This window comes from Protopterus annectens, chromosome 5.part0, assembly GCF_019279795.1.
Source record: "Protopterus annectens isolate FY-2018-M chromosome 5.part0, PAN1.0, whole genome shotgun sequence".
NCBI classification, from domain to species: Eukaryota; Metazoa; Chordata; order Ceratodontiformes; family Protopteridae; genus Protopterus; species Protopterus annectens.
This window is the reverse complement of record NC_056735.1, coordinates 736,197,115-736,217,141: the sequence shown is the minus strand read 5'-3', so window position 1 is coordinate 736,217,141 and position 20,027 is coordinate 736,197,115. Positions and strand designations below refer to the sequence as shown.

The window sequence follows — 20,027 nt, the reverse complement described above, 5'->3', positions numbered from 1 at the left end:
ACAGGTGGAAGGTCAGGAGACAAAATGGAAGCCGGAGGCCTGTGGGACTCTGAAATGGTCTCAGCCGAGGCCTGCGGTTGAAAATCCAGACTGCAGAGGCTGCAAAGGCGCCTCACTGGCTACCGCAGGACTGACGACCAACTTAACATCACCTGAAGACTTGACCTTCTGAAGCCTGTCGCGGTCCTTGTCCTTATGCCTCTTAGGGATATCCGAAGCCTGAAGACCAGCGGACGCCATACCAACAAACTTAGGCCACACTTCAAAATGCTTAGCTAAAAGCTTAGCCCAATGACGAATAGTACGCGGATTAAAGGAAGCACAGAGGTCACAGGTCGTGGTCAAGGCCTAAACAAATAATACAATAGGAATGAAAATCTCTATGGTGAATCTGTTTTCCACAGGTAAGACAATTATTGACTTTTTCTGACATTCGTTAAGGCAAGAAAAGAGGATCCCCAACATGGTACTTAGCTGTAGTTGACTTCAACTTTGTAGTCGGAAACCAAAAAGGTAAACTGTTGACTGGCACTTGTGCAAAAATGCTTCTGCTTCGGGCTCCGTGGCAAGGAAGACTGAGGAAGTGACATCAGCTGCCTCCTTTTTTATTGGACGTCCTGATGTCCTTTACAACAGACGACAGCCGATGTTTTACTTACCTTTGGTATTCTGGCCGATCGAGGGCTACCAGGAGCCAGATAACCCATTGGTTAGGACTGCAACAGTGAAACACAATGAACATCAGATTTGTCAGAGCCAATAAGGCATAATGAGGATTACTCTGCTTCTCAACCATTGGGCCTTCTTTAAGAATTGGGGAATCAGAGGTAGTGGCGTAAAGGCATAAAGCAGTCCTGGGGCCAATCATGTAGAAGAGCATCTCTCAGGGACTCCACCTGGGGGGGGGAGGACAGGGCAAAGTAGCTGCTGCATTTGTGGTTTATGGGAGATGCAAATAAGTGGCAGCAAGGCTGACCTCAGCAACAAAAAACATACGCCCACAGCAGAAATGGTCTTTCCATCCTTCTCACATCTGGCTAACATGTCTCTGATTTTGGGCCCAAAAACGAGGTAGCATCAACAGGAGCATTGACAAAAGAAAACTTAAAGGGGTTCGCAACGTCACACAAGCACATCCAGGCGTGATGCCTGTACCCGCTGCCCTGGCCGTCCCTTCGGCTATGTAAGCAATAAGCCTCATGGAAGAGTTGGATATCGATTCTAGGGTTGCAAGCTGGGAGGCAACTTTATCTTGTACCTCGTCAGACATTGCTACTACCAAGATGCCTGAGAGCTCAGTAATCAGGTCCCTCTGAAGATGGGTAAAATATGCCAAGAAGTTCAATGACCATATGGCAAAGGTCATTGAAGCATATACCTGCTTCCCAAATCTGTCCATCTTCCAAGACTCCCTGTTTGGAGGACGAACAGTTGGACTCTCCTCTGTGAGTTACTTCTTTGTGGCTGCCGCCACCACCATAGCGTCTATCACTAAACACTTAGACCAGTGGGGCTGATCCTCTGGTGCAGTAATAATTTTGTCCAGTCTCTGGGGGATTGGCTCTACAGTGTCAGGGGCCTTTCAAGCAAGCTGCATGATGAGCTTGACCAAATCATCGGCAGGTGGGGTCACCCAGGAAGTAGAAGGTCGGGTAAGAAAAGCCTGCCAGAAGACAGATTCCCAGGATGTTTCCAAAGGAAACATCTTCAGGGGGTAACCATGTGGACCCTTCTCCTTCATCGTAATCTGTATTCTCGATGAAAGATTCTTCTGGAGAATGTGCTTTCTCTTACATGACATCTTATGGGGTGGCTCCTCAGGGGGAAGGTCTGAGGAGGACTCCGAAGAGAGGGTACCCTGCAGTAGGTTGTCTTGCTGCTTCCGTGCCTGCTGTCCGAATGTAGTAGACTGTGATAGCTGCGAGCCAGAGGATACATAGATATGACACTCCAACGGAGTGGGTGCCAACTGTGAGCCTGCTGAGGTGAGCGCTCTCTCCATAATCTAGAAGGCAGGCCTGCCTGAAGAGGGATGAGAGCCCAGAACAGAGAAAGACGACCTTGTAAACGGAGTCACACCCTGCTCCAATGAGCCCGCCTCCTAAGAAGGAGCCCAGAGAGGACTTGGAGCTGTCAAAGCAACCAGTACCATAGTCAACGCCATGGAAAAAATCGGTGCCGTACTAGAGATTCCAGAGCTGGCAGCCAAGTCATGGTTTTGTGGGTGGGTCGGCACTGACTGAGCTGAGGTCCACAGAGTGGGTTCCGGGACCGAGGTGAGATCCACCATCGGTACCAAAGAAGCTGGCAATGGGAGAGTTAGCAGTGTCGAGGACTCCAAATCCTGCAGGGAGGTTGAAGGAGGAAGATAAGTTGGACTCCTGGGAGGAAAAGGCTCAGCTCCGGGTGGGAGGGAAGTCTTGGGGTTGAAATACCTCTGGTTGCCAAGAGCTGATCCACCAGTCTAACTACATCAAGCTCCGAAAGGCTCCTGGAGGAATGAACAGACATTCCCGAAGGAGATTCAGAGCATTCAAGAAAATGGCTGAGCTGCTGACCAACAAAGGTGTCAATGGATGAGGAATACTGAGTCCTGGCTATGTGTTCAACCTTCGGCACCGAGGTCGACTGACCAAAAGCTTGTGTTGGGGGGAAGTGATCAGTTTTATAGGGGAAACTATTGTTGGTGCCAAGAAGGTCTTAGGCACCACTGAAGGGGTCAGTACCGTGGTAACTTTCGTCGGTTCCACAAGAACAGACAAAACAGTGGAAGGGAGCATAGACTCCAGTGCCCAGACAGTTGGTGCCAATCTGGATTCTTTTGACTTCGGTTCCATGGAAACATGGTCCTTGGACAATTTCGGTTCCTGAGGTTGCTGAGACATTGGGACTGAATGGCTCCTCTTTTTTTGGTTCTTTCTTAAGAGATTTTTATACCTCAACCTCACACAAAGCCTCTGAAAATGGGGTTTTAACACACCTTTTATGATCAATTTGTTGCAATGCTCTGCAAGGGTTCAGGCACTAAAACCCTTACATAGTTCACACACAGACAATGAATTTCTAAGTGTGGTACCTCCAAACAATAAACACAGGAAAGATGCCCATCAGAGTTGGGCATCTTTCTGCCACATTTGTCAAACTGCTTGAAACCAGTTGTAGCTTTTGGTTTCTCAGCCACTGTAACTACAAATAAACCGCCATTCATGCGTATCACCAATACACACACAAAACAGTAAACCCAAGGCAAGTTAAGGAAAACAATTTTTTTTTTAAATGTACCAACAATGGTAGTAAGAGAAATACCCAGAAGGGGTAAGAAGAAGGAAACTGGGAAGAAAATACCAACAATGGTACTTGAGAATTACCAAAGGTCGAAGGAAGGAAGGGGCCTATACCAACTCTCGTAATTACGAAATGCCAAAAGGTAAAAATTGGTAAAAACAGCACTCTCACACACACACAGATAGTCACTAATTAGGAAACAGAATATCAAACGACCAAGAAATATTAAAGGTAGAAATATGTATAAGAAATATATTAACAAAAATAAAGCACTTAACTTGAGAGCATGGCCTGATGCGTCCTGAAACTCTACGTGGCAAACGAGATCTGAAGAGATGGGAAGAGGGGCAATATGGGTAGCCTTAGCTCGAGAGTTCTGGTTGGCACAAACTTGTTACAACAGCCGAGTTGGTTCTGAGGACGGAATTGAGACCCAACAGTCAAGAATGAATGAAGATTAACAACATCAGATCTGTTGCTTTGAATTTTAAAGTTAAAAAATATGACAAATTAGTAATTTCAGCAAATGATTTTGTGCAACTGCTACTGCCTGCCAAAATAACTCACTAACTGATACAACTTTTAACACTGTACATTTAAAGTAATCCAAATTCCACCTAAGAGAAAGAATTTAAGTGTTACAATGTTAAGAATTTGGGGGAAGGGGCATGATATTAGGAAAAGCCTGACAGATTTGAATACTGAATGGGCCGGGTTTAGCAAAAGAAAGACAATGACTTGAATCTACAGTGAAGAAGAGAAAGACTGTAATGATATTGGAAGAACCATCAAAACTAGATGAATTTGCCATACATCTCAGCAGCCCTCCTCAACAGTTCCTGTATGCAATAAATACATAATTGGAAAGCAGCAGCAGAAGTAATACTCACTATTTTCCCCAGAAAGCATTTAGCACCCAGCAGCCCCCAAATACAGCATGAGTGGAAAAAATTCCATGTTCTGTAACGAGCAGTTCTCCAGATTACAAAACTGTATGTTTAGATTAAAGCTTTCTAATATACTCCAGTTAAAGCACTGCTCAAGTTCTCAAAGAGAAAGTCAGTCTACCTAAATACTGCTAGCTAAGTTTTATTTGTTAAACACGTTAACAATGTTATTTCTCAAAGAAGTAAGACAGAAACTAGTAGAAGGGGTTAAGGCTCTGAACTGTTAATGAGTTCCTTACTGTAGTCAAGGGTACAATGTTTAATTCACTTCACCTTCATTTACTGTATTGGCTCTGAACAAGTCATTTAGACAGTGTTCAAGTCACCCCGATAAGGGACACTATGTCCAGTAGACTTGATGATTAACAAATACATAAATAAAAATAAATTAAATTAAAAACACACACAAATTAGCAAGGTCACTTCTATGTTTAGGCATCATAAGATGGAAACAAGCATCACATACTCATACACAGAATACTGCTAAGCCATGTAGATTCTTATTTATAATTTAGTTCTGTCGACTGAACATACACAGTCCATAAAGCAATAAGAAGGAAATAGAAAAGAAGATATAACCGATAAACACATCATAATCTCAAGACAAATGGATCTCTGAAAAGTCCATGAACCAACTATTTAATCTAATCTTCCTTCCAAGTCCATTACCCATTCTGCACTTACAATAATGTAGTTGATTACATGGACAATTTTGGAAATTGTATGCGCTATTGAGTTACAAAATAATTTTCTACAGATGCCTCTAATGAATATCCATGTTTTAATACCTGCCCCTTCAGACCAGCTCGTGTTGTAGTAAAGTTAACATCTGTCACTATGGAAGCTGCATCAGGTGGAAGAGAGGGACTTGGGTTTCGAGTTGCCAGAAACAAACGGAATTCTTCATTAAAGTCAATAGTTTTGTCTCCTATCTGCACAACATAACAAGGACCTGAAACAAAAAAATATCAGTAAGACATTGTGCATAATATATGTAAACACACACACACACACGCACGCACACACACACACACACACACACACACACACGTGTGCATGCAAGCATCAATTGTTACTTAGTACCTAGCCTAAAGTACAACTGTGTAAATTATTCACAACTACAGTATACTTCTGAAGAACAAATAATTGTAGCAGCACTATTACTGTGTTTCTACTTGCTAACATCAGTCACTCTCAAACTTACTTCTTAAGCATTCAGTGCTCCCCTTCCACATGGCTAATGCCATTTCCACAATGCTGCTCTTCCGGCATCAGCTGGCATATGCTACATAAAATTTGCCTTATATGCTAACGACAAATTTTCAGCACACATCCAGCACTTCATGGCAATAAGAAAAGAAACACTAACTGCTCAATGGTTGTTAAGTCCGTCTCTTTCTGAGTTCAAGGACTTCAGCACACCAGACTTTCCTGTCCACCACTGCTTCTTGAAGTTCATGTAAATTCATATTCATTACTTCAGTAATACTGCCTTATCCATCTTAGCCTTTTTGCCATTTTTTTCTTTTGCCCCCAAAATTTCCCGTCATCATTGCTTTCTTCAAAGATTCCTTTCTTTGCATTACATACCCCAAATATTTGAATTTTAGTTTTCCTATCAGTCCTTCCACTGAATAGCCTCGGTTAATTTTTTTACATATCAACTGATTTAAACCACTCTCATGGCATTGAGAGACAAAGCCCTGACTATGATCCAGGCACCCCACGTTTAGTTAGCAGCTTGGGCAACTGAAAGAGTAGCAGGAAGGGACAGGCATTACCATCCAGGAGGCAGGGTAGTGACACGGGGCATCTACTACAATGATCCTAGATAGAGACTGGGGACATCATATAATGGAAAGCGCGGTCCTAAGAGGTTGTGGACAGGTGGACATGGCACAGCTGCTGCAGAGGCTGGACATACACAGTAACATCCTCCACTGCACAACTGCCCATACAGATGTAATGGCAGTCACGATAGGAAGGGTTGGTCCAAGGTAAATCTTAATAGAAAAAAAAACAGGCTTGATAAATGACAGCATGATCCCACCCCCATGACATCCTAGGATCCAAGCAGGCCCCTATGTAAAAATGGTACTAGTCTAGGGATGGACTGGAGCAGCTGGTAGACCCAGCAATTGAGGTAGGAAACTGGGATAGTAGTCAAAATGAAGGAATAGGGACCAAAAATTTTGACTGATTTCATCTCCTTGAAGTCCAGAGAATTCTGAGCACAAATCGCACAGCCATTTGTTACTACTGTGAAGTTCATTACTTTAACTATTATAGCTCTACAGAGTCACAGATACTCCAAGGCTGTTTAACCTTACGCCCATTTACTCCTTGCTAGTATCCTCCTTCAGGCTGCATCTCCTTTCTGCAGGAAAGCCATACCAGTCAATCTGGAATACATTTATGAATACTCATCCAGTCATCTAGTTTATGCTTAAAGGATGATAGTGAGTCATACTACTTAACAAGCAAGAAGAGTTTATTCCAGAGATTTGTGAGCTGCTGAGTTATAAACCTGTCCCTCCACCATACTTTATTTAACTCTTAGTGAAGATTTATATCCTTGGGACTTCCAAGATGGTTTCACACTGAACAACAGCTTAATGTTAGCTCTCCTAGTGTAAAAAAAAGAAATAAAATGAGGAATAAGAGCCAGTGATATTCTCAGTTTGAGTAAAATTCAGTTACTGGCTAGGATGTACACTGCCTGAATGCCAGCAAAGAACTTAGAGAACCTGAAAGAAAATCAGCCAGAAAACCTGAAAGAGAAAGCACTGGCTCTGAAGAATCCTCATGTGTTTAGCAATAAGTAGTTCAAGCTTCAGCTTTGGTACAATATATGGCTTCCAGTAATGTAGATGAAAAATAAAAAGAAATGTACTCAGAGGTGATTAAAATACATGAAACACTAAGAACAGAAGATGCAGTTAAAAAAGGAATGATTAGTAGAACATATCAAATACTGCATGATAACTATAAGAATTAATGGGTCTATATTCCCATGTTGACAGGGCAGTTCATCGAACGCCCTTACATCGACACATACACAACGAAATGTCAATATCTCGAACAGCCACAATAGTGATTTTTTCCCAGAGAAAAAATGCTGGGCCAACAACAAACAATGAAACACAAGCCCTCGCACGTACGACTGCCCGGCCAACCAACCTTGGAGAAAACACAAAAAAGCCAGCAAGATGGTTTCACCATTTAATATAAGGCAAAAAAGCGGACAAACATGTCCTATTTCAAATCCTCATACTAGTTTCGGCACCAGCCTTCATCAGTGAGTAAAAATTGTTAAACAATCCACTACCAACGTCAGTATAAATACTGTAGTACACCAATAAGAAGGTAGACATTCTCATAAGTCTCCTGAATCACATTTAAAGCAACATAGCACAATTAATTCGAATACCTATTGCAATACATGTTTGCTTTTAACCAATAGATCATTCTTAATAAAAATGATCTAGAGCAAGTCCACAATTAATGTTTGTCAACATAATGGTTAATATAATCATATATTAGTTATGGAAAAAGTGGCATAAATGCAATATTTTTTAAAAGTAATATGATATGACATAATCATCATATAAATTATAAATGGTCATTGAGACCAGGAGGAAAAAGGGCTCCTAAATGTGTAATCCAGTATCTTTCTTTGTGGCTTAAAATACCTTGCCATCCTGTCTGGTTTTGCCTGTTACCTGTAATTTTGTCTATAATAGTAAACATAAACTTGGCACTGGGATGTTTGACTGTATGTAAATATAATGCATTGGAGGTTTTGTGATTACGAATATCACTACGATGTTCCCCAATTCTGATACGTAGTGAACGTGATGTCTTGCCAACGTAAAATGACTTACATTGGCATGTAGCCAGATATATAACCCAGCTAGTGGAACAATTGCCAAAAACCTTTATATCATATACTTTGCTAGTGTTGGAGCTCGTGAATTGTTTAAGCTGGTTAACTTGAACACAGGATATACAGTGTCCACATCTAAATGTTCCCAGTAACTCATCCCCCATGATGGTAAGTTGTTTGTATATAGCTGCCCCACTTTCTCTGTGTTTATAATGGGAAAACAAAGTGCCCAACGTTTTGCCACGTCTAAATGAGAATGAGCACTGATTGTCTAAAATGCCCCTCAAAAAATCATTTGCTAGTAGGATGTTCCAATTTTGGTTAACCGCTTGCCTGACTGTTTGATGATTTTTGCCTAATGTAGTAATCAATCTGATTTTAGGGTTATTGGTATTTAGACTCTTGTCCCTGTATTCCAACAATGTCTTTCTTTCCTGTTTATCCGAATAAATCCTGGCAGAATCAATGTCAGAAATGCAATAGCCCCTGTCCAAGAATCTGGTTTTTAAGTCAGCTTTGGCTGCTGTATAATCCTGTTGACAGGAATTGATTCTCCGGATTCTGAGATATTGAGATTTAGGGATGTTCCGGATGGTGTGACGTGGGTGCATACTATTAGCATGTAACAAGGTGTTGAACTGGGGATATTTTCGATTAATTTTTGTATTGAGTGTGTTGTCACTATTACGATATACAGTGACATCCAAAAATGTTATCATCTCTCTGTGAAATGTAATTGAAAATTCAATCCCCCAAATATTGTTATTCAAATGTTCCAGAAATTCCTGAAGATAGTCAGTATCCGCACGCCACACCATCCAACAATCATCTAAATATCTCCTCCATATGTCTATTTCCACTAGGTATAAATTGTGTAAAGGATTGTAAATCAGGCATTCCTCAAGGTAGGCCATAAAAAGATCAGCATAAATAGGGGCGAAAGAAGCCCCCATGGCCGTACCTTGAAGTTGCCAGTAACAATCACCTTGGAAATAGAACACATTTTTAGTCAAGACATGTTCTGTTAGACAAATAAGCAAAGTATTAAAACCTGGAGAAGACAATTCTGCTTTGGCAAGCCAATATTCAACAGCCTGAAGCCCTGCCCAATGCGGGATACTGGTGTAAAGAGATTTTACATCCAATGTACACATTATCCAATGGGGCTCAAGTTGACAGTCCTGGATGATTTGCAAAAATTGTGTGGTGTCCTGGATTCTTGCTCTGACCAGGGGCAATAGTGGTGTAAGAAATTTGGTAAGAAAAGCAGACAATGGTTCAGTGAGGGAACCATGACCAGAGACAATAGGCCTACCTGGTGGATGTGTAAGGGATTTATGTATTTTCGGCAGTAAATACAAAATTTGTCTATCTGGATCTTTGACCTGTAAATGTTGAACAATTTTGGACGTGATTATACCCTCCTCCAATGCAGATTGTAAAAACAAATCAATCTCTTTTTTGAATTGCATAGTAGGATCAATCTCCATTTTCATGTAGCAATGTCTATCAGATAGTTGTCGTAAACCCTCATTTACATAGAAGTCCATGTTCAAAATCACCACTGCACCCCCCTTGTCAGCTTGAAGTATTGCTATATTTTGATTACTCCTAAGTTCCGATAGGGCCACTCTTTCTGAAGAAGTGATGTTATCCCTACTGGTAGCAACTTCAAAGAGGGGAAAATGTAGATCCTTTAACACCGCTTGTTGGAAAATGGCTACATTTTTATTCATAGGCGGCTGGAATGTGGATTTGTGAAAGGTAAAATCAGTAGATCTTTGAGCATTGGAGCTATCCTGTTCAGAAAAAAATAGTTTAAGATTGAGTCTACGACAAAAATCAATGACATCTACTGAGGTTTGGTATTCATCACAAAAAAAGCTAGGAACGAAATTTAACCCTTTATTAAGAACTTGTTTTTGTTCTAGTGTAAGTACATGGTCTGATAAATTCAAAACATTTTCAAAAACTTGTGTATTTATTTCAGTAGTGCCTGAATAAGTCCCGTCATGGAATCCGTAGATATGTTTGTTTCGATGTTTCCTCCCCCCTCTGGATTTCCTACCATGTCTAAAGGGTATTGAGTATTGGTTTTCTTCTTAAGTGGGGAGTTGACAGTGTTGGCATATTCACTGTCAGTGTTAGATGACTCCTCCCCTGAGGTGCTGGTTTGAAAATGATCCCTGTTTTTTAATATAGATCTGGGCCTTTTTCTGGTCCTGCCCCTGCTTATATTGGGGACGTTGTCCTGAAACCTCACAGATCGTTGTGCTTGAAATGGATGTCCTTTTTCATAGTCATTGATATCTCGATTAAATTTCTTTATTTTTCTATCTCTTAAAGTTTTGTCATAAGAAGTTAGCTCCTTGGACAGCCTATCTAAATATTCAAAATACTTGGGACTGGATTCATGTTTTTTACATTTATTTGCTAAATCCTGAACTTCTGAAAGACATAGTTCTATTGTTCTTTCATAATATGAAGCTAGGATTTTTACAAAAACCATGGAACCTTCTCTGAGTGCTGCATCCCATTCGTCCGTAAGCCTCTCTTCTGATCTGCTTACAAGTGGGTGCAATTTTATCCGTAGTCCTCTAGGTGCTATATTTTTATGGAGATAGGCTTTAAATAGCCGGAGATGCCAAATATTGGCTCTCAGTCCCTTGAGGCCCTTTTCCAAATTCTGAAAAGAGACCTCACAATTATCTATAGGATTTATAGCAGGTTGGGTGGGGTTGCTGCTTGGGGCTTGGTTATTGTGATTGTTATTGGTGATTGTTACTGGCAACTTCAAGGTACGGCCATGGGGGCTTCTTTCGCCCCTATTTATGCTGATCTTTTTATGGCCTACCTTGAGGAATGCCTGATTTACAATCCTTTACACAATTTATACCTAGTGGAAATAGACATATGGAGGAGATATTTAGATGATTGTTGGATGGTGTGGTGTGCGGATACTGACTATCTTCAGGAATTTCTGGAACATTTGAATAACAATATTTGGGGGATTGAATTTTCAATTACATTTCACAGAGAGATGATAACATTTTTGGATGTCACTGTATATCGTAATAGTGACAACACACTCAATACAAAAATTCATTGAAAATATCCCCAGTTCAACACCTTGTTACATGCTAATAGTATGCACCCACGTCACACCATCCGGAACATCCCTAAATCTCAATATCTCAGAATCCGGAGAATCAATTCCTGTCAACAGGATTATACAGCAGCCAAAGCTGACTTAAAAATCAGATTCTTGGACAGGGGCTATTGCATTTCTGACATTGATTCTGCCAGGATTTATTCGGATAAACAGGAAAGAAAGACATTGTTGGAATACAGGGACAAGAGTCTAAATACCAATAGCCCTAAAATCAGATTGATTACTACATTAGGCAAAAATCATCAAACAGTCAGGCAAGCGGTTAACCAAAATTGGAACATCCTACTAGCAAATGATTTTTTGAGGGGCATTTTAGACAATCAGTGCTCATTCTCATTTAGACGTGGCAAAACGTTGGGCACTTTGTTTTCCCATTATAAACACAGAGAAAGTGGGGCAGCTATATACAAACAACTTACCATCATGGGGGATGAGTTACTGGGAACATTTAGATGTGGACACTGTATATCCTGTGTTCAAGTTAACCAGCTTAAACAATTCACGAGCTCCAACACTAGCAAAGTATATGATATAAAGGTTTTTGGCAATTGTTCCACTAGCTGGGTTATATATCTGGCTACATGCCAATGTAAGTCATTTTACGTTGGCAAGACATCACGTTCACTACGTATCAGAATTGGGGAACATCGTAGTGATATTCGTAATCACAAAACCTCCAATGCATTATATTTACATACAGTCAAACATCCCAGTGCCAAGTTTATGTTTACTATTATAGACAAAATTACAGGTAACAGGCAAAACCAGACAGGATGGCAAGGTATTTTAAGCCACAAAGAAAGATACTGGATTACACATTTAGGAGCCCTTTTTCCTCCTGGTCTCAATGACCATTTATAATTTATATGATGATTATGTCATATCATATTACTTTTAAAAAATATTGCATTTATGCCACTTTTTCCATAACTAATATATGATTATATTAACCATTATGTTGACAAACATTAATTGTGGACTTGCTCTAGATCATTTTTATTAAGAATGATCTATTGGTTAAAAGCAAACATGTATTGCAATAGGTATTCGAATTAATTGTGCTATGTTGCTTTAAATGTGATTCAGGAGCCTTATGAGAATGTCTACCTTCTTATTGGTGTACTACAGTATTTATACTGACGTTGGTAGTGGATTGTTTAACAATTTTTACTCACTGATGAAGGCTGGTGCCGAAACTAGTATGAGGATTTGAAATAGGACATGTTTGTCCGCTTTTTTGCCTTATATTAAATGGTGAAACCATCTTGCTGGCTTTTTTGTGTTTTCTCCAACAACAAACAAACCAAACCGACAGACAAAATAAAGTAAGGGGCTTCGCCCCACCCCCACCCCCGATGTGGGGGGATGTGCCCCCCCCTACTTAAATATACCAATTCCAACTACAGTGGAGGAAATGGCAAATTCCCAACAATGGCCCAGCAATTTTTTCTCTGGGAAAAATCGCTATTGTGGTCATTTGAGATTTTGGCATTTTGTTGTATGTGTGTCAATGTAAGAGCATTCGATGAACAGCCCTTTCGACATGGGACTATATACTGGAAATAATCAGAGGAGGTTAGAAAGGATTTGGGAAGACAGACTGAATAAGCAATTCACAAAGATACAATGGGGTACATATATTTCTCCCAAATATGCAACAAAATCTAGAAGATTTTGGATTTTTGCTTGGAAATATTTACATAGGTAATTTAAACCCCAAGTAGACTCCAGAGCATTGCTCCTCAGGTAGACAGCAAATGTTGGAGGTTTGATGGGGAAGAAAGAGGTAATTGAGAAAATATTTTCTAGGAGTGTAATGAGTTGGCTGACTTTAAAGATTCCTTGCAGATCACACTATCAGAGATACTGGATGAGCAGATTGGTGTATCTAAGGAAATGATTTTTCTGAGCTATGATAAAGAAACTGAATTGCATAGACATAGTAAAGCCTTGTTGAGTCTAATTATGGTGGCTGCCAAAAAAGCAATTACTAAAAAATAGAAATCTAAGTCTAAACCAACTGTAGTAGCAAGTGATGAATATAGTAACAGAGATAAAACAACTGGAATTGGGATCTTTAGAAAAGGGTAAGGGCAAATTATATAGAAAAAATGGGAACTGTGGGAACAAAACACACAGCGGAGGAATGAGGTTTAAAAGAAGGCAGAATTTAAGTGAGCTATGTAATGTTTGACTGACAATGATTGGGTAGATTATAAGTGATGCATAATGCAACTAAGATTACCTCAATATGGTTTGTTTTTATTTACATATATGTATGACTGCCTATGTCATAAGTGATAATTTAATAAAGATGTTACTTGTTTAAAAAATACATGAAGCATTAAAGGAGTGTATCATCTCAAATAGGCTGGAAAAAAGTTTGACTATTTAGACGAACTGATAAAAATGAAAAAATCAGAGGTTGAAATAAAGAAAATGTTGGCTGAGTATGACACTTCTCAAGAAGCGCTGCTTCACAACATAGTAGACTTAGAAGACAAGACTGCACAAAGTAAACCTAAGATTTTCTGCTGTACCATGTCAAGACGCAGGTGTGAATTTCAAGCTGTTAAGGAGGAAATAAAAGTTTATCCAATAAAAAGTGAGCCAGCAAACAGAAGGGGACTCTACTTCTCATTCTTCTGACAATAAATTTCATACATAGACTTTGGCAGTGAAACCTTTACAAATGTTCCAAAGGAAAATGCTTGACAGACAGAAAAAAGCACAGGAATTGCCTACAAGAATCAGGAAAACCTGGGACTTGAGCAAGAGTCTGGTGTTGGAGATGGAGATGAAGCAACACTGAAATTAGTGAATAAATAGAAGACTATAAAGTATCAGTCACATTTCTGAAATATGGCTTTGCAAGAAAAAGTGAATGATAGACTGTAACTGGACTGTAAAGCATATACCACACTTTATGTCATTAATGTTTAGAAGGATAATAACAGGGAAAAATAAATGCAAGTAAAACTTTTTTTTTATTCTTAGTATTTGTATAAAACATTGTGTGACAAACTGCATGTTATGTATAGTAAAGCAGTTTTATTTGTGCACAGTCAGGAATATTTTACACATTTTATAATGTAATATGCTGTGATCCTGTGATGCTGGGGCTGGGTGGAGTGTAAAAGTACAGTAATTATATTTATGTAGAATTAAGGTATTTTATTTTTACAAGGATGAATGTCTAGATTAATGCCCTTGGCTTAAGCTATAAACAAATAAAATAAGGCGAAATGAAGAAAGCCATGGAAAATGCTAAGTTTATTACATGTGCAAAGATATTCATTTGTTTCTTTGTTTCTATTAGCAAACATTCAGTAGCAGTCAAAAAGCTTGCAGATGAAGTCAATTGTACATTCTGTTCTGAGTGAAATTTACAAAGATTTCTCCATGTATCTGCAAAGATGTTAGTTGCTTTTTTTCTCATTGTTACTACTTTTGCAAGGAGATGTGCTGTCTGCATGTGCCAACAATTAATCTTGAGACGTCTGGGCATTCTTTGCTAAGTTAAATGCAAAATGTAAAGGTACAATGTCAAGCAACTCAGTGAAAAATAAAAGTATGAAATTACTGGAACTGAATAAGAGACATCAGCCTTCATACTTTAATGCATTTAATAGAACAATGTACAATTTAGTTCCATTTAAATGTAGTATTTGTACCTTGAGGAATAGTACATAAATTCTGCCTGGGTCCCTACTACTGAATTCACATCTTCTAGGACATTCTCCTGTTTTTCTTTAGAAATCTAAGCTTCTTTGTTGTATTTGCCCTTCTAGGTCCCCTGACGCATCCTTAGTACTGCAAATCAGGTTCTAGTCCCCACCAATAGATATTATTCCCTGCTGAAAATTTGTTTCTCCAAAAATTATCTTAAGCTCCATAATACCAGCTTTAGGTGGCATATAAATAAATGCCAGTGCAATACGCCTTCTTTGACAGCAACACATCAGTACCACAAATGTTCCATTATACTTCCTCTTCTATCAATACTGGATCTCCTCTAGCAATCAGTTTTTATTACTCATCTTTGCCTCTCTGATATTCTGCTGAATGTTTATTGATTTAGCCCTAAGAGAAAGTACACTAGTTTATTTTCACTAAAAAAAACAAATTACGCAATGGTGTATTAAATGCATTAACATACTAAAGCTGCTAGGGAAGCTATTACTTGTGTAACTCCCACAATTTCAAACTTCATTTGTTATTACACTCAGGGGTGCCAGACGTCCCTATTTGGGCGGGACTGTCCCGAGATCAGCAGCCTGATCCCGAGTCCCGCCCTGCCGGTTTAAATCCCGGCCAGCCTCCGCTTTGTTTTTTTTTGATTGGCCCGTATACCTGGCATACAGGCCAATCAAAAATCACTAAACACGGAGCTTCTTGTGTTCCGCATTAAACAAAAGTAGCTCCGTGTTTAACGATTTTTGATTGGCCCGTATGCCAGTATACGGGCTAATCAAAAATCGCTAAACACGGAGCTACTTGTGTTGAATGCGGAACTGCAATGCATTAAACACTAGAAGCTCAGTGTTTAGTGCAGAGCTACTGTTCTTTAATTTTTTTTTTTTTTTTGCTCTTCACTTGCCGTGAAAGAGTTTTTTTTTTTTTTTGTCGTCCCTACCTGGCTGGTTGGAAATCTGGCAACCCTGATTACACTGCACCCTGTACAATTCATTCAACAGACAGCATTTAGACCTCTCATGGTAAATTGTTACTTCCAGCAGACTCCTTCTCATCAAGTAAATATAATTAGTAAATTTCACTCAGAACACATTATTCAGTGCTTTCATGATTAATTGCTTGCACCTACATACTTCTAGCCTCCCACTGAAAAGCTTTGCCAATGGGAAAAACAAGCTAATAACTTTTCAAATACAAGAAATAATTATAAATTCCCATGCCTTTCAACATTTTATCTTATTTTACAAGGCTACTTGTTTAAAAACCTTGCTATAGCTTAAATCAAGGGCATTAATCTTGATATCCGCCTCTCTAAAAATAGGGGAAATATTTCCCACATCCCAGCTGTCAAAGATCACAACACTGTATTAACCTTAACTGGCTTCTGTCCAGTCTTTTTTACCTTGTTATAGTATAAAGCCTAGATAAGTTACAACTAATAAAAATTACTTTCTTGCTTTAATAACTTTACCACATGCTGCAGTGACACTTCCCCACCTCACATTTAAAATACCCCTGAATTACTTTGAAATCAAACATGAGATTTTTTTACAAATATTAATAAAAACAAAAGCTGTTTTATTTGCACTTACATCTTCAGGTCCTTCAATGCCCTTCTAAACACTAATGGCATAAAGAGGGGTTTATGCTTTACAGCTCATCTACCTGTCTAACACAGTCAACAAAATACCAGTGTTTTTCAGTCACTCCTTCTTACAAAGTTGCATTCATATGTCCATTTCAATGTCTAATGGGAATGCTGTCATATAGTCTCCCATTTATTCACTCATTTCACAGTGTTGTTTGCATTCTTCCTGAACCTCTCTATCTCCCAACACCAGTCTCTAGTTCAAGTACAAGGTGCCCCAGACTCTTCTAGTCAGCTCTTGGACTGTTTTCTATTGCACAGGTATTTTCCTTTAGAACAATGGAAAAGGTTTCACTGGGAAAGTCTCACTGAGCTTTGCTATTGCCAGAAGAATGGGAACCAGAGTCCCCTTCACTCTCTATTGGCTAAACGTTTTCTTTTATTTCCTCCTTAGCCTGTTCTGCATCCAGAAATGCTTTTGATCATCCAATAAAAAAACTACTCTAAAGAAAGCTGGATATAGCAGGTTAAATCTCACATCTGCCTATCAACATTCTATGATTGCTGGGATAAAGTTACTTCTGTTCAGTTTGGTGTACACTAAATAATCATTTTCTACAAACATTCTGCTGCCCCCAATTTTTAACACTTTTTACTGCTACAAATTTTTCAAGAGCAACTCCTTCGGCTGGTGTGATTCCATCTTTACTAATATAGGCCTTAACTGCTTTTGAAGGTCATATTTGCAGCCATACACATTATGCCCTCTCAACCAACAAATCATGCAGTGGGACACCAGTCCATTTGCATACCTGTACTTTATTAAAATGAAACAGTATGTGGATAGTGACATAACTATTCAGCAACATGTATCTACTGTTGTAAGAAAATGTTTCTATATTGCACAGCTTATAAACAAAAGGACTTTATCTAGATCTAGGAACATCATTGTCTCCCCTTTACTCAGTGCTCATTAGGCCAGTTATTGAATATAATGCCCCCATTTGGCATTTATCTGTCCAGACACTTGCAACAAATGAAATACCTACAGAGACATCTTACTTACATGGACCAACTCAAAGCCCTGCCACTATACTTGGTATCTACAGACTCTGCTAAGACTGACCCAATACTGATGGATTTACTGCACATCAGCAAATCAAATGGTATCATAAATACTCAGTCTAGGGATATAAACGTCTACTGTAACATCAACAGAATGGTTTGGAGGGACAGGTATATCTCACAGAGGATATGGAGGGACAGGTGTATCTCACAGAGGATACTACTGCTCTGGAACAGACTTCCTATCCTCATAAAGTAAAGTTCATCCTTGTCCATACTCAGGCACAGCTTAGATCTATGGATGGGAAACATTACATTTACTCCAAGACTGCCCAGTGTTCTACTAATGGACAGAGGCAACTCCTAAATGTTTTATCCCATCTATGTGTCACCTCAAATTATCTATGGTATGTCTGACCCCAGTTATTCTCATTAGGGTGATATATAATTACTGACCAAGCCATAATCAAATGAGATGGGTTCATTTGAGTGCAAATAGGGAAATTGACTAGGCTTAAAATGGCCTGCAAGGGCAGCTGGCCTAATACTTACTTATGAACCCATGAATGAATGCTGACTGTTCTCTCCAATTTCTTTTGTACAGCAGAAAATATCAAGTTTTCCCCTGTGTGCCATTTCTTCTAACTGTTCTGTTTTTTGAAATCACCCTTGAGAAACTTCACACTCAGCCAATGTTTAACACACTTCATCATCTTATTTTTGCAATGCTTGTTATGTTTTCTGTTTTTCTAGCATTTTGATGTTTGAATGTGTGCATTCCTTCAATGTTTAACTTGTCTTAAGTGCATTATTTTATTTTCCTGTAAATTACTCTGGAAGACATCTCCTGTACCAAAGGTAAAATATGAACTTCTCTTGACTGAGAAGCTCCAAGATTATTCCCGGAAAGGGCTTTTCTTCTCCTTTACAAGTTGATTTTCTTTCGGTTTCACCAAATTTCTTCTTTGCTGACATCAGTCAGTGTAATTACTGGCCAGTAGCTGAATTCTACCCAAGTTGATAGCTTGTACTGGCCTTTTGTTCCAGTTTCCAACTTCACAGTGACAGAAGTCTAATCATGTCTTTGACTGTTGTGCATCTCTCTTGTTAACCCTCCCCACAGTGTATCTTGCCTTGTTCAAGGCGTTCAATACCACTCCCCATACTGGCATTATACAGAAGTCAAATGCATTATAATTCTATTCATATGTGGTAAAATGGGGTGCAAACTGGCTGAAAGACAGATCCCAAAAAGTGACAGATGCAGAAATCTCAACAGAATATATGGTTTGGTGCTGAAATCTCTCCTTTTTTGGCTTTTACTTCTTAGATCTCCAAACCAAAAGCCAAGACTACTGCAAACTGGGGGTTAAGTCACATTCTGAAACCAAAGCTCTCCATCATGAACTCTCCCTGACAAATTTGTGGTGTATTAAACATGGGATAAAAGTAAATACTAAAAGACTAACATTGTCACTTCTGGTAGGCAACCACTCTTCTTATCATACTGTATAGAAAACACACCAGAAAAAAGTAAAAATAGAGTCAGGGTCTTAGGAACTTGGGTTGATAATTCCATCTCTTTTCCCATCTTGTGACAATGGCTGTCAGTAAATCATTTTTTAGCAAAGCTAATTGCCAAAGGACTATCTTTAAGGTCTAAAGATGTAATTATGCTGTCATTCTCAACATTGATCAGACCAGTTATTGAGCACAGTACCTTCCTTCTGGATGTTGTTCACTAAATACAACAAACAATTAGAAATACCCACACTACCAAAACTGTCAAAGGTCCAGATTCCCTAAGCTACCATGAGAGGATGGAATCTCTACTCTGTATTCAGTGTCTTATAGACTACTGAGGGAGAGAGTTTTGTCTAACCTGTTCTGTGCCATAAGAGGCCAAGTTGTCTTGGACATCCTATATCTCCGCAAATCCACTGGCTGCTTCCAATACAAGAACAAGGACCTAAATCTTGTTTTAAACACAGTTTATTAAATCATCATTTACTAAATTATTAAGACATAGACCTACATACATTAACAGAAAAGAAAGTAAACCATATTAAAATTTTTTTCATGTATATAATTATATATCACATACTTTTTCTTTCTTTGCAATTATCAACAGTCCAATATTACATAAATCTCTCTGATATCAATCCTTGACAGGGAAGGCAATCTCTAGGCTACGGTTCGAATGAATTTTTGGGCTCTTCACATTCTACTACTTTTCCCTAATTATTTGCTCCCAATAACTTTGTTTCTTTGCAAGTTTTCTCCAGTAAATTCCACACCCTATTGTCTTTTCTATATACCCCTAATTGCAGTCATCCCTATCAGAAGAATGTTCTTTCTCCACTCCCATGTTGGCTTAGCTCTTAGAAT

At 39.1% G+C, this 20,027-nt stretch overlaps 1 protein-coding gene across 2 annotated transcripts in view; it reads right to left on the bottom strand.

Moving 5' to 3' along the window:
- DYNC2H1 (dynein cytoplasmic 2 heavy chain 1) overlaps positions 1 to 20,027 on the bottom strand; it is a 6,555,988-nt gene that overhangs the window by 1,875,833 nt on the left and 4,660,128 nt on the right. For both annotated transcript variants that reach the window (XM_044072582.1, XM_044072581.1), the window contains one exon: positions 5,021 to 5,184. In XM_044072582.1, coding sequence (XP_043928517.1) covers positions 5,021 to 5,184 — 164 coding nt within the window. The remainder of the gene's footprint in view (positions 1 to 5,020; positions 5,185 to 20,027) is intronic.